At 45.5% G+C, this 16,191-nt stretch overlaps 1 protein-coding gene across 1 annotated transcript in view; it reads right to left on the bottom strand.

The window, feature by feature from the left end:
* Positions 1-15,604, bottom strand: part of MAP1B (microtubule associated protein 1B) — a 93,228-nt gene extending 77,624 nt beyond the window's left edge. Inside the window, exons 1-2 of the mRNA XM_027520345.1 lie at positions 15,339-15,604; positions 6,593-6,694 (exon numbers count right to left, since the gene is read on the bottom strand). Of these exons, the coding sequence (XP_027376146.1) occupies positions 6,593-6,694; positions 15,339-15,522 (286 nt within the window). The 5' untranslated portion in view covers positions 15,523-15,604. The remainder of the gene's footprint in view (positions 1-6,592; positions 6,695-15,338) is intronic.
* Between the last annotated feature and the right edge of the window lie 587 nt (positions 15,605-16,191).

Below are 16,191 nucleotides of genomic sequence, written 5' to 3' on the forward strand. Positions count from 1 at the left end.
ATGAATGGGTATTTCTAGGATGGTCTGAATAAGCCTTCATTAACAACCCTGCGGAATGAAGGTGCCTGCACGGGGCAACAGAACATCATTTTATCCCTCTGACGACACCTGCACCAGAAAGAGAACATCATGTGCACTCTAAGGATCTATGAATATAAACGACTGCTAAATCTCAAAGCTGAGCCAATTGTAAACCTCACAGGAATTAGCGCCTAGTGCTGCATACACTACCAAATTCTGGATCTCCTCCTCGGAACGTCTGGACCTCTCACGGTTCCAAAGGAATGCGAGTGGGGGCAAGCAGGCAAGGTTTGCTGCAGCGTGTGAATGGGAGCACTGGGGCGGGAGCATGGAGCAGGAGGGGCTGGGAAGGCTGAGGGCAGGGGGTGAGCAGAGAAAGGCGAGCAATTTGCATTAAAATGGGAGTCCCCTTCCCAGGCGGGCGGCAATGACCTCAAGGGATGTTAAACAGAGGTCTGGTTACTTCCACAAAAATAAGGCTCTTTATTTGCCAGGTTTCTTCTAAGACCAGGATTCCTCCTATAATCTCGAATGATGATGCAATGAGAAAAGATGAGCCCGATGGGCCTGTGGGCAAGTGCCTGAACCTGTGTGTGTGCTGAGAGGGAAAACAGGCGGATAAAGCGTCTGCTTTCCCTCAGAAATCACAGGGTCCCTGAGGGTTAAGTCAGCCTCTCAAATGCAAGTGAAAGTATAGTTGTGCGCTTTATCTTTCAAAGGTTAGGAGCAGGGCTGAAAACACATTCATTACTGGCTGTCATAGAGGGCTGATGTATTCTAGGCACATACAATTAGGCTATAATTCTGTACAATGACAGACTAAACATACAAGTCTAGACAGAGAAAGAAGATGACTGCAAACATTCTTAGACCTTTTCTAAGAGCATCTTAGTATTTTCTTATCAGTCTACCCGCAAATGTAAATCCTTGCCTCATTAATGTCAAAGGGAGGAGGGGATTCGCATGAGTTAAATTCAAAGGGCTTGATTTCAATTCTCCATCAAAAAGCAATCTTGAGGCCAGATATTTTTAGCAGTCACTCAGCACAAATCTGTGGTTTATTTACCTTCCGGAGAAAAGGCATGGATTCTTAAACAGAACCACCCATACACCCATCACAAGGTCAATCACACCACATAAAGCTTTTTGTGAATGTGATCTAGAAGTTGTAAAACTAGTGACAGAAGGTAAACATGCCAAGGTCTCACTATTTATTCAGTTGACTAAGAAAATAAACCACAAGAAATCTCAGCTTCTTAAAACTGGCAAAATCTATAGTCATTTGTTGTTTGGAGAGAAGAGAGAAACAGGAATAGGAAGGATCAGAAGATGTTACCCATGGAGGTATTATCACAGCAGGAAAGCCAGCTGGCACCTTTGCACATCAGCATAGGCAGGGACAGGACCATCTGGCAAACAGTCTTCAACCATGCCCTGAGGTCCTGCTATGTCAGCACCTTAACGCATCTCCTCCATTTTGCTCGACTGCAGCCCACCAGGCTCCTCCGTCCATGGGATTTTCCAGGCAAGAGTACTGGAGTGGGGTGCCATCGCCTTCTCCCTCACACCCAAAGGACTTTCCTAAACTCAGCCATGCAAGGTTAATAATTGCATGAGGTTAATAAACTCGGCCATGCTGCCCCCTACACATAACCAGCGCCAGCCATGTGCCTTCTGATAATGCTGAAGGCAACTGTTTCTCTACGAAACACCTTAAAATAATTTTTTAATTATTACAAAAAGGAAGCCAGCCAACACATACAGCCACCACTTCCCCTAGATAATACTAATCAGCAAATATAAGAGTCTGATAGATTTTCACCAAGGGAGACAATTTTAATACTAGTTTACATGTATTGTTTTACTGTGTGATAAGCACTGTTTCAAGATCTTGATACAAATTAAGTCATTCTACCTTCATAAAAACTATGAGGTAGAAGTGATCATCACTGTTTCACAAACAACAGACTGGGGCACAGGATGGTTGGATAACTTGTCAGAGATCCTACAGCAAGTAACTTTTACAGCTAGGATCTAGACTCTGCATTATGTTGCTGGTGAAAATCTGGGTTAACAAAAATGTTTAATTATTATAGCAGACAGATGTAGCAAAATGATGGGGAAAAAAGAGACTGAAATTAATTTTCATTCTGGTATCCCTCATCCTAGGAATCATTTGTATTTGTTTGTTGTTTTGAAATGATGTCTAACACAGGCAATCATGGGACACTTGCCATGTCCCCTCTCTGCAGTTAGGGGCAAATAGATCTAAAGTTAAGTTAGGGAGAGAAACAAATAGGAATGGAGAGTGAAATAAATGCCATTCAGCATGGTAAACCTAGCTCAATTTTCATGATAAGATTTATCAAAATGGTTCTCATTCAGCATGATTAAGGTACAAAAAAATACATGGAAAAATTTTAAAAAGTTTTATGACAGCATTTGAATTTGGACACATAAGGAAATATAAGACTTGCTCTATTGTGAAAAGACTCAATTGTTGAACTTTGGCTTGAGTGAGAACACTGGGGCATGTTCATCAAACAATACCTAACCTTTTCTCTCAAGAGAACTCATCTCACTTGGGTCCACCTTAGATGTGGCCAGGAGTGGTGGTATACCAGGGCTAACCAGCAGGGACCAGCCCCTGCCACACAGACATCTGTTGAAGGATTTTTAGGGAGTCGATGCTGCAACAGCTCTGAGAGAGTAAGATGGCCCTAGATGACTGGCCATTCCAAGAAATAGAGTATGCCAGAGGCAGACAGCACTTGGCGACCCCAGGGCTCACATTCTGGGGAACCGGAGGACTCATGACCTCATCATTCAGTAGATGACCCTCACCTTCTGCAGAGAAAGTAACACATTCCAGCATCCTGCTCAAAGGATATTTGTTCAAGATGACTAAACCATTCCACAAGACCTGCAATCTTCAAGAAACAGGCCAACTGAATCTCAAAACCATATTTAAAAACTAGTACACGGGTTGAACGAGTATACGAGCACAAATCTGGTCGTGCTGCCGCACAATCTATTACCTGCCCTGGAGGCTATCACTAGTCTTTTATAAGGGATCTCCAATTCTTAAAAATAGCAATAGAGGTATAATAACATGAGTGTAAGCAGGCAGAAGAGCTATCCTAGTTCCCCATCTACAGCTGGGCCTTCGTATCCACAGCATCCTTCTCTACAGATTCAACCAACTGAGGATTGAAAATATACACTTAATTCTAGAAAGTTCCAAAAAGCAATACTGGAATTTGCCACAGGCTGGCAACTATTTGCGTAGCTTTTAGGTATTACACATTGTATTAGGTATTATAAGTAACCTAGAGATGACTTGAAGAATATGAGGACGTGCATACGTCACACACAAATACGAAGCCATTTCATATAAGAGCCTTGAGCATTCACTGACTTTGGTATCCACGGGGGTCCTGAATCAAGTCTGTGCAGGTTCCCATTGCCACTACATGGTGTCAGAGAGGACAGTGAATATAATAACTCCGCTAGCCTAAACAAAAGCAAACAAAAACTGTTTGGACATGATGCAGAGTGCAAGTTTATGCTAGTCGTACGTGACTGTTAAACGCCTGCTCTTCTCACAAGAAGATAAGAGTAAGCAACATAGTGACTGGTTTTTGTTGTTGTTCATCACTGTGTGTTCACCCTTCCCATCCCACAGTGCCTGGCACACTGTAGGTGCTATCTAGGTTTTCTTTTTTAAAACTGGCTGAAGAAACAACTTTTTTTCCCTCTATTTTTTTGGCCACGCAGCATGAGGAATTTTAGTTCCCTGAGCAGGGATTGAACCTATGCCCCCTGCAGTGGAAATGTGGTGTCTTAATCACTGGACCACAAGGAAGTCCCAAAGAAGAGCTTTATTTACTTTTTTTTTTTTTAAAGATTTGACCTTCCTCTTGTTCTGTGCCTAAACTCAGTTAACTTAGATTCTTGCAACTCTAAATGCAGAGGTTCAGCTGACTCCATTTATGGGTTTGAGGTTCATGCTTCAGCTTCCACAAGTACCAGGAGTGGGGAAGAGACACTAGATGTGGAGCCACTTAAAAACAGATCTCAAAATTTCCCATGAAACCCTTCAACCAGTTCAGGCAAAGCTAAAGGCTTCCTTGGGTCCATCTAGCGATCACTCACCCTACTGATCTCTGCTCAACCCAATTTTGCATCCTCCTCCAAGATAACGTCTCTTCTCTCTAAAACACACTCACTTACCTGAACTGAACCCGAAGTGTGCTCTTATCATATGCGGTTGTCTGAGTTAGAAACCTTCACCCCACGCTGAAGGGGAAGGTTCACAGGGCCTCATCCTCACGGGCTGCATTCTAGATGCTTGGCCCTCGGGGAAAGGCCCAGCCCTGCACCGTGCTCTCTTAGGCTGGGGAGCGAAGCTCGTAACATCTTCTCAGAGTTGGCAAGAATGGGAAGGTGCTGTGTGTCCGGGGGCCAACCTCTGGACACACAGCCTAGCATAGCACTGCTACAACTAGGCAGGTAGCCAATCCTTACTGGAGGTTTCAGCAGGAAAAATAGGGATAATGGGGTACACAGGCTAAAGCAGCGGTTTGGGGGACCAGAACTTCCTAGGCCACAAGAGTAATGCCAGGTCCCTGGTTCAAAAACGGTTCATTCTTTAGCAATTCTTGCAGCCTTTCATTTTGCAATACACTGTCATTCTATAAAGTCAATCCAAGTATGAATGAACACAATGAGCATTATAGGATTCATTTACCAAAAAAAAAAAAAAAAAAGTCATAGTAAGAAAGCCAGAACAACCTACAGAGAGAGGATAAAAGCTTGAATTTTACATTTTGAAACATACTTGTTGGAAAAGGGTACTTTCCTTATTTTTCTTTTCATAAGATGATTTTAAAGTCATGTAAATATGCAAGACATAAAAATACAACATAACGAGATAAACAACCACATACTATACCTTAATTTCAGCAAATCATGTGCTGTCTGATAGGCTCTGGACCATTCTCTTTTTTCCTCAATGCAAAGTTACTTAAGAGCTGGTTTTCACATGGCTTTGCAGCAATTTTAACTTTTAATGAACCAACTCTTGTTAAGTTTTTCTTAACACATTTACTCAACTCCATGCTTGAAAGCTATGATTCATTTGATAACTGGAAAGCATGGGATTTTATTCTAAGATCAAACTCAAAGAGAAGAATGATTCCAGTCTCATGGGCAAACTGCTGCAGTCAAGCGTGATGCGTGAAGAGGCTGACATTCTGAACGTGGCTTCAAATCTCGGGAAGCACAAGGCTAGTGGAATACGATACCGCCGTGCTGGACTTAGTAACTCAGTCATGTCCAAGTCTTTGTGACCTCAATAGACTGCAGCCCACCAGGCTCCTCTGTCCACAGCAATTCTCCAGGCAAGAATACTGGAGTGGCTTGCCATGCCCTCCTCCAGGGGATCTTCCCAACCCAGAGATTGAAACCAGGTCTCCCACACTGCAGGCAGATTCTTTATCATCTGAGCCACCAGGGAAAACCAAGAATACTGGAGTGGGTAGCCTATCCCTTCTCAAGGGGATCTTCCACACCCAGGAATCAAACTGGGGTCTCCTGCATTGCAGGTGGATTTTTTACCAGCTGAGCTATCAGAGAAGCTCAATGGAATATGAAGTAATCAGTCAAAAAGGCTGAACTTCATTGCTGATTTTTTTATCAATGCCAAAAAAATTTGCAATCATACGACAAAATCATAAAGACAGAAAAGAGTAGTCTCTATTTTACATAAAATGTAAGTCATATTCAAAAAATAAAATGCCAGATGGCAACTGTGATAGATCAATGGCAGAACTTTTGAGAGACACGCCCCAGGTTGAGTGTTTACTGACCAGTAACTGTTCATAATCCTCAAATGTGCCCAAGTGGGAGAAGCATGGGTCACCCTCACAAGAGGAAGACAAGGTGGGTGAGTCTGACTACCTCCTCAGTGAAGTAGCTGGTTAGCAGCAGAATCTTCATAAATGACAAATTTTTGTGTCCTTACCTTTAATTATCCAGTAGTATTCATTTTCATCTCTGAAAGAAAGGCTATCTTAACAGTAGTTTGGAATTCCAGACTCTTTTACCCACAGTAAGTGGGAGATAATGCAATGATGAAATGATGATACATATTTCATTGATAGACAATACAGAAATGCATATATTTCGTTTTCTTGAGAGGGAGGGTGCTTACGGAATTCTGGGAGCATCCAATTTGTATTCATAACTTCATGTGAGTAAAATTCACATTTAAATAGACTATAATCTCTTAAGCTCAGAGTACAGTGAGATAAGTATGAAATTTTTAAATTTACCCTGGAACTTAAAATCTTCTAAGACTCCATGAAATAGAAACCCACACAATGACAACTTAAGAGTTAGCTGACTTTCTTAAAAGGTGGCTTCTTGCTCACCTAGTTGATAATAACAAACACAAGAGAATCCTTTAGCAATAAAAGGAAGTCTTTTCCATGCCCCAGGCAAAGCTTTCCAGCCAAGCGCCTGTTTCTTTTGAATTCTAGGTTGACTACTACAGAACTGAAAGCCTCACCTGGAACTTCAGGAGAGAACCTTGCTGAGTGTCGGGATACAAAAAGTTTCAGTTCTTGATCCAGATTGCATTCAATCAGGTTTGTGTCCCATGATCGGATTCCTAAGGAAGGAAAGGAAGACAGATGACAGACCACCGGTTAGTCATTTCACTGTGGTTTGGAAAACATCACTGTAGCATTTCTCAGGCTTGCAGGAAAGGAGTGGAGACTCTTGCTGAAGAGCTTGGTGACCAGCAGTGGATGCCCACAAAATGGGAGGGCGGGGGAGGTCTCTCCACCAGGCCACAGGGGAAGGATAACTAGCAGTGTGGACTGAACTTCTGCCCCTCGTAACATGTAAATGCAGCTCTTCTGGAAGAGTAAAAGAAAACAGCTATTAGGGAAATGACAGGCTTTATTCCTGAGAGGGAGCAGAAAGGACAGGAAGATGGTGAGCTCCGTAGCAGTTAGGGGGCTACTAGACAATTGCTGGCTTTCCCATGGTCCATTTGTACGTGGCTAGAAAACGGAGAATGAGGGTGGGAAGTAGATATGGGGGCTGGCATTCAAGTCCACGTGTCTGTTTTTAAAGGTTTTCGCAGCGTGCATGTGCATTTTGTATGCGTATCTGGTTATTCTTCTTTACTCCTCCCATTTTTGACCTTGATTTCTCAGCCCCTGGATATCAATCAAACTGTGTGTGATCTTTGCTAAGAAGGCGGATCTGGCCTATCTGTCCTCCCAGGCGTTTACCTGACTAGCTTGGCAGACAGCTCTTTCATTCACAATTGTTAGTTGTCCCGCATTTTCTTATCCAGAGGCAAAGAGATGTGGCAACTTTTTATACTTTATAAACTTCTACAGAGTTGGGGGCCGTGAACTATCTATTCCCATAAAAGTTCACAAGGCTGGAAGCTGGGGTGAGGGGTGCTGATGCCCTACCTCCCTCCTCTCTCCTGACCTTCCAAAAGAGGGGGCTAGAGGGGAACCCAGAGAACAGCAGAGAAGGGAGGGCCAGGCAAAACTGAGGAATCACAGGACTCTGGAGTGTATTTTTATATCTTCCCAAATAGATGGCTCGTGGGAGAACCATTATGTAGACAGTATCCTTGACTCTACCCCTGCATGGAGCATCCTCAACCGCCAGAAACAAACCTCTGGAAGGGCAATCATTTATTCTCTATCTACTAAAGGCAGGAACTTGAACATGTAGGTGTATCACATAGGTGAACTATCTCTAAATAAACACTTGATCATTTAATCATTTTTGCTGGTCATTAGTCATGCATACAGACTTGGGAGTATAAATGGCAGTATTTTACTTAAACATACCTCTTAAATCCTTAAAGTATATCTGCATTTACCCCTATTTAAATCTTGTTCAGTTTTCCTATTCTGCAAAGAATCAATGTATATACACAAACTACAAAGATTCTGTAAACTGAAATATCTAAAATATCTTCAGATGATGCACCAAACACCTTTCTGAATTATGAGAAATATTTTCAAGCAGATGTGCATCCACTAAATAGAGGTAGATATTTCTCATACAATCCATGGGAAGGATTCAGGTGTGCAAGAGTTAACATTGCTAAAGAGAGGCTAAATTAGAAGGGAGAATTTTATGGGTCTCCCTGGAAACATTAACAGCCTCAGTTTGCATTTGTGCTAATGGAACACTTAGATTTTAACAAGAAAGGCATATGGTGATTTTGTGAATCTTTTTCATGCAGAATTGACAAAGAGGTTTCCTTTTTGTTCCACAGAAAGCTTGACAGGTGAAGAGGTCTGAATTCATTAAAATATTTGACTTCCACATGTATATTCTATATATTCAGCTAGCGTGGAAAATCATCAAGCCCTGTCTGAACTGCTTAATTGGAAATTGGTGGCTGGATTATCTATGCTCCAGGTCTGAGCTCCACTTTGTCTTCTGGCTTGCCAAGTAGGGTCAATAAGTTAATAAGGAGACATACGTATTTAAATTAAATTCACACGATTTTTCTGCCTTTGTTCTAAGTAATGTCTAAATTGCTACATTATTTGAATGGCTTCATCTAGGGCTATACATAGACTTGTTCTAGATTGTTGTTTGCCATTGTTCCCTTGGCTTCAATTAACTTGTCATGACACAGGCAATTAAACGTTTGCTTTTTCTTTCATAAACTTCTGCTTCTATGATTTGCAATTTAAAAGTGGAAAAAGTATGAAACAGTAGAAAAACCATTCAGTAATTTTAAGTTCCATTAGCAAACAACTGATAAAATGATTATTTCTCTTTTTTAGACTCCCAGTGAAATTAAAAATTCAGGTTCTCTTTTTCAAGGGAGCAATTTCCAGCCAAATTACATCTTAAGGATGCATAATCACTACTACCACTTATAAAATAAAGGTTACAATGGATTTACTGGTTATTTTAGTTGAAAAGGAAAATTTTGGAACCAGGCCACTTTCTATACCAATTTTAGAAAGAAAATACTGTGTAATTACTTTGTACCTTCTACTGGATAATGTTAGTAAAGGGAAATAGTACCTCTCAATGAAAGCTGTTACAGCATTCCGTTGGTTTATATATCTCCCCTTTGTGCCTAAGAGGAAACCAGCAGCGGACCTCTAAAGCTCATAGGACCAAAATAAAGTCTTCTTCGGCCCTTCTCACATTGACCCCTCCCTGAGTTCATGACTGGAGGGGACAGTGGGGTGCTGGTAAAGAGATTCCGAAGAGGCCTTCAGAAGGAGCTCTTCCTGGGCTCTGATGGGAAGTAGACAAGCCATGGAATTTTCTGGCCCTTTTTTTGACTATCCCCCCCCAAACGACGCCAGGTCAAGTTCTGCCCTGGGCCTTTGCTTCTCCAGCAAATCTCTGTCATGACTATGCCCTTACTGGCTTTCTCAGATGGGGGCAAAATAACTCCACCAGTTGGAGGAAATCAACCTGCACTTCCCTCTTTGCCCAGCCATCCCCCACATCATGAGGTATGAGGGAATCTTAGCTCCCCTACCAGGGATAGAACCTGTTACCCCCTGCATTGGAAGCATGGACTCTTAACCACTGGACCACTAGCAAGTCCTTACCTCTACTTTTTGAACTGGGCCCAGAGAGCACCTGCCACCCGTGGGCAGTTGGCCTATGGCGAGGCACCCTGAGAACTCCCCTGCATGAGCCGGGGCTGGAAGCTAGTACCATCTCTCTAGCCTGATGACCAGCGGGGAACAAAGGACCTTTCCATCTCAGTTCTGATTCCAGGGGGAGCAGTGCACAAAGGGAAGGCTAAGTGCACGTGAAGTTGACGGATGAAAGAAAGAGGGAAAAAAGGTGTGTGTGGCCGGCAGGTAGGGGGCAGGAAGCCCAGGACAAGTCAGGGTGAACCATAAGGAAGAGCCATGTCCTTTTACTTTATACAGGTTAGACTTCACCAAGTTTACTGCTGATGCCAGCATTTTATAGGATTATTTAATAAAAGCAACACTTGTTTTAAAAGCCTCTCATTTAAAGGCTAAAATCTATATCCTGAAAGAAACAACAGATAGAAAGCATGAGGAAACAGCCGTGCATTGCATGTTGAAATGGTACCCAGGTTCCATCTGTTACTGGGACCCATGACAAGTTGATTTTTTTCCATGAGCTTTAGTTGCTCCCTCTCAGAAATAGACTTTTGACTATTTTTTTGCCCAACTTCCTAAATTATTTAACTACAACCATAAAATTCTATTTGTAAAACTATATTAAATAGTGATTGAAGTCAGATTAGACTCATAAAGAAATAATTAAAACAAAGGAAATGCTAAATTCAATCAGGTTTTCTTTTTTAGAGAAAAATTTTCCTATTTTTTTCCCCTTGACCTAACCTTCAATTTGCTTATCCCCCTTTGTTTTAAGCCAACAAGTTGATGTTCATAATTTATGTGTTCTATGTAATGCAGGCAAGGGAGGCCCATCCTACACAGAGTTCATCATTTCAAAGCATTGATGATAAACAACTTAGGTCTTGGCTGGCATCTTACATTAGAAATAAGCAAAAGAAATGATTTATACTAAGTTATTTATTGGTGGTAAAAGTTGGAACTTATTTAAAAGGTACACCTTTACAGAAGATTAACAATGACTCATCAATTTAACGACCTTAAGTTTGGGGCCTGGCTTATATTTGGATCATAGAACTCTTTGAGTAGATAATACCAATTAAGCAGCGCAAGCAGAAATCCATCTGCCTTTTGATTTTGAAACGTATGAAGATGGATGGATATAGTAAATATATCATTCCTCAACATTTCTTTTCATTCCCATCACCCCGTTGTTTTCCTGTTAAAACAAAATGGAAACAAAGCCCTAACTCTTTCCTGGGTTCTTAATTCTCTTAACCAATGTAGACTGAAAGTATTCAATAAATGACAATGTAATTAGCAAAACTTACATCTAAAAATCCAGGGCAGTAGATGTTACACACATCTATCTTTCTGATGAACAAATCCTGCTGATTCCCAATGTTAACCAGAGGAAAGTTACACTCTAACAGCAAGTGAAACCAAACTGACACTTAGTGTTTTTTACATGTTTTAGTTTAAAAAATAAAATAAAACGAAGCAATGAAAACTTTTCACAAGGCTCTAGAATTCGTTTTGCAAAACATGAGTGTATGTAGTCTACATCCCAAAATAAACTGGAGGAGGGGAGACTCTGCTAAAAACGGGGATGACTGTTAAGTCTATGTTGGAGACTAATTAGGAAGGGGGCAAAGGAGGTGCCAAGGAGTGACAATGGTTTGGCATGGAGTCCTGCATAACTAACTAAATAAAGCTAGACCAGTCTGAGCAAAGACTGTTGTTTCAGACTTAAGAAATGACCAGACCCTACATTATGCATTTTGAATGAAGCTGAAGAAACGAATGATGGTCTTCTGTCCTTGTGTAACCAAGCAGGACCTTATGGGACATTCCTGGGACAGACCCCTCCCCTATACCCTCTGCTTTAGTTCCTCTCTGAAATACCTAGATATTAGTATCTGAAGTATATTTCCTGAGTTATTTTTCAGATGCTAAAATCACCATCAAATGGAAGAAATTAACTACTTGATGACCATCCGCACATAGTCCTCATTAACATAGTCTTGTGCTGTGCCTAGTCACTCAGTCATGTCCAACTCTTTGCAACCCCATGGACTGTACCCACCAGGCTCCTCTGTCCATGGGGATTTTCCAGGCAAGAATACTGGAATGTGTTGTCATGCCCTTCTTCAAGGGATCTCAACCCAGGGATCAAACCGAGCTCTCCTGCATTGTAGGCAGATTCTTTACCATCTGAGCCAGCAAGGAAGCCCAACGTAGTCTTGTTACCTCATCATCAATCTAATTCTCAATTAGAGAATGGTGCATGAGCTGATCACACACTCTGGGACACCCTCCCTTACACTGCCTTTAAAAATGCTTTGCTGAAACTCTTGGGGGATTTTGGGGGTCTTAAGCACGAGCTCCCCGTTCTCCTTACATCAGCATCTTACAATAATGCTGCACTTTCCTTCACCACAACCTGGGGTCAGTAAATTGGCTTTACTGCATGCAGGTGAGCTGCCTCAGTTTGATTCAGTAACACTAGGTTTCAAGAAGCATGTACTCAGCCTCCATGGTGGGCTGATTCAGGCCTATTGATGTACTTGCATTTCCGCCATCTTCCTACAGATTTATTTTCTAGGTTTCCCGTAGAGCCTTAAATCATCAAATGGCAAAAATCCAAGTCCCTAGGGTCTCCAGACTCAGAGAGCCTCATCCGGATGAGAGGGGAGACAAGCAAGAGGGGCAGAAGATGAACCGCTTTCCCTGCGGAAAGGCTGCGGCACACAAGCAGGGCCGAGCCCCCGGAGCATCTCCATCTTGCTTCACACAACTGGTCCCATGGGCACCAGCCACCGCAGCCATGGTATCAGAGTGACCTCTGGAGGAGGAGGCCCTGCTGGAACCTGAGAGCTGAGGAAGCATCATATCAGGCCAGGGCAACAGCCAGCCTGCCCTGTTGCTAAGTCATCTCTGTCAGAAAAGCTACAGGAGCAGTATTTCCCCTTAGCACTGGAAGGCCCTGTGGTTTGAGCTGCATCCAAGACCCCAGGACCCAAGAGAGTTGATCTCCAGAGGAAAAGCAGCATCTGTTACTGTGCCTTAGGAAATGGCTTTGCTCATTCACTTGGTTGATTCTTAATGGGATCAATACTGCTATTTCAGAGTTCCCCGCAAAAAGCTGACTAAATCAGGGCACTAAAAAATCAGGAAGGCATGCTGACTGAAAAGGACACCTGAGAGGGTTTCTGGGGGTCCCAGGAATGTCCGTTTCTTGATCGGGATCAGGTATGTCTTTTTGTGAAAATTCACCAAGCTCCTCGTTTATGATTTGAGCCTTTCCCTCACTACATAATACATCAATAAATTTTAAAAAAGAAAAGGGGCAAGAAGACAAAATTGAACTCGATCACTAAGTTCCAGTAGCGTGAAAAATAGTCGAGACCACGTCACAGTGACCGATAACTTGGGTGAATCTAGTTTGTCCTCAAACAGAAGCAGCTTCAATAAACCCCCTGAGAAATAGGGCACTAAAAGGGTGATCAGCAGAGTAACAAAGCAGGAAGATAATTACATGGAAGGTGATTGCTGAGCCACCTCCCTGCATGGGGTGCTGCCCACAAGTGGATGACTACTGCCTTTGTATAAAGGCAAGCTCTAGAAATTGCTCTTTGATCTTCCTGTGATGTTCGCCTGGCCTGCACTAACATCATGACGGGGCCAAAAACCAGTGATGCTGCAGAGCCGGCATTCTGTCACTTATGAGTGGTGTGACCTTGAGCTGGTCTCCCTATCCTTCCTGCCCCTCTGGGCCCCCATCTCCAAAATGGGGATGAGGGTCCCTCTCCTCACACCACATCGGGTGCTTATGCACCTTTTATACATAGAAACACACCTGCTTTATTATTACTTCCCAGCAAAAGTGCTGACAAATAATATTTTTTTAAAAATCCAAAGTCATAGATTCATACAGCAGCCACACCCAAAGTCAGTACGTGTGAAATTTTCCAAGGAGAAAATGTGCAAATAAACTAAATTAGTACTGATCAAATTCAAAGGACTATAGTTTGACAAATGAAGGGTTATTAGATGCTCAAATGAGGCATTTCACTATTGACCTAGCCTATTCTTCCATTTTTTTTTTCCGAATAAAATAACAAGTCTGCTTTCTGCTCACATTTTTTTCTTTTTTTAAGCCAAAAAGTAACACCAGTGCTTTAAAGTTAAACAAAAGAACCAGGTCTGCAACTCGAGTCTCCACCCTGCAGCCTTTTGTTCTGGGCACAGGCGACCGTTTTCAAATGCAGAGGCAGACCACTAGAGTTTAATTTTTTTTCATCTAAAACAAGGTTTTCTCGCGTCTTTCATGGGGAGTGGGGGGCGGGCGTGGGGAACGAGGGCTGCGTGAACGCCCTTTGTCCGCCTCGGGCTGCCGTAGAGACCGCAGTGCGGACTGCACCACGCCCACCAGCCGGTGTCTCGGGGCAGACGCGCTTCAGCACCACCCCGAGAGAATAGAGCGCGGGCTGGGGTTGTGGAGGGACCCGCGACCTCGGTCAGGGAGAAGGGGAGGTCTGCGATGCCGGGGGGAAAGGGAAAGGCAGAGGACAGAGCTGCCCACCCGGGGACTTCGAGCGCAACAAAGCCGGGTTGAGGCAGACGAGAGGGCGCACAGCACCCCCAAGCACCGGCGGAACGCACGCCCGGCCGGCCGCGCCCAGTGGGGGCGCCGCAGTGTGGGGGGCAGGTGCATCGGGCGGGGGCACTGCGGCAGCCCGGGTGGGGCTGCGGGGCGGGTCGGTCCGCGCGCCCGAGTCTGCGCCCGCTGGACCCTTACGGCCCCGCCCAGGGTTTCCCAGCGAACCGCTATTCGGCCTCTGCAGAGCGCGCTCCTACTGCCCGCACCGGGCCAGGCGCCGGCTCTACCCACCACCCCACCCCCAAGCCATCACTCCCGAGGCAAAGACTTTTAAAAGGAGAAGCCCCACCCCGCAACTTGGGGGTCCCATTGTCCTTGCTGAAAGCTGCAACCGAGGCCCCAGGGGCAGTAGAGAGGCAGGCGCCGTCTGGGAACGAGGCACAGGCGGTTCTCCATCTCTGCGTCCCGGGGGGCGAGGGGAGGGGGGGCGGGGCGGGCGTGGCCCTAGGACTAGCCTAGTCATTCCGAGGGAAGAAAAGATGGAGCGGTTTTAAGCCAGCAAAGGCACTTCTCGGGGCTGAGGTGGTTGTGGCTAGAGGGATTCCCACGCGCGCCCTGACACATGGTACTTCAGCCTCGGGTCGGCTGACGATGGGCAATCCCAGCATTTTGCCGGGGGTGGGGGGCGATGAAAGAGGTAATTGCAACGTCCCCCCCCGCCCACACACACACCTTTGGTGTCCTGCGGTTGCGGCTTTACTGCAGCCTCTGCCCCTTTGACACCTGCATCTCATTTAGCGGGAGAGGCGGTAGCCAGCTGGAATCTGTAGACCCAGCCTGGTGACGGATCCCTCAAGGTTAGGAGACTCTCCCACTGGGTCGCAAATCTAATAATTTGCATTATTCTCCGAAATGAACCCAGGGGGGGGAGAAAAGGAATCTGGACAGAGTGCGGGAAGTGGCGGGGAAAGGCGTGGGTGTGGGGCATGCCGGAGGAGAAAGGTGGCCGCCGTGCCCTGGGTGGGGTCGCGTTTGCGCGTCTCCTCGAACGCGTCCCCTGGGGACGCAGGGCCTCTTACCAAGCTCGATGTTGCCGATGGCGCGTCGCAGGTGCTCCTCGGTCACAATCTCGCCGACGACCACCAGCAGGTAGAATTTGCTGTCGAGGAAGCGATGCGACAGGCTGGGCGAGGTGGTCGCCGCTGGGTTGGCAATGCTGCCGGACGGCTCAGGCTCGGCGGCTTCCACCACCACGGTCGCCATCCTGCCGGCCCGTTAAGCCTCGGCGAAGTGCCCGGCTCCAGCCGCTCCGCTCGTCTGCGGCAGGAGAAAGGATTATATCCGAAGGTGCTGTCTCCGCTCCGCCCCCTGCGTCTCCCCTCCTCCTGGCGCTGTGCGCCGCCTCCCCCTCCGCCCTCTCCGAGAGCGCGAGGCGGAGAGGAGCCAGGAGTGAGAGAGGGAGGGGAGGCGGCGCCTCTTTTACATGGAAACTAGGCAGGGCGCCGGGGAGGAGGAGGAAGAGGAGGAGGGAAGGACCACCCGGCACATCCTCGCGGGGTGGCTGCCTCCGCTCTTCCAACCGTTGGCCCAGGGCTGATGTCATCTGCAGCAAATCATCTCGCCCGCGGCCCGGAAGCTGGAGGGCCGAGGTGTGCGGACAATGGTCAGGGCAGGGCCGCGAGTCAAGGGGCTGGAGGACTCGACGAGGGGAAAACACTCCCAACCTACACCCCCACCCACGGCCACTGCCGTCTCCAAACCCTCACCCCGCCTGTGCAGGAGAAGTGGATGGGTTTCCATTTTCAGAGTCGGGATATTTACCTTGTTCTAGGTGCACAGGCCAGGCCTCTACCTTGGGTGCCGTCTGCGATGAAGCCAGGTCTTCAGGGTCTGTGTTAGCACAGCTGACGTGGGGCTGAGGGTACCCCGCCC

The sequence above is a fragment of the Bos indicus x Bos taurus genome, chromosome 20 (genome assembly GCF_003369695.1).
Source record: "Bos indicus x Bos taurus breed Angus x Brahman F1 hybrid chromosome 20, Bos_hybrid_MaternalHap_v2.0, whole genome shotgun sequence".
Taxonomy (NCBI): Eukaryota; Metazoa; Chordata; class Mammalia; order Artiodactyla; family Bovidae; genus Bos; species Bos indicus x Bos taurus.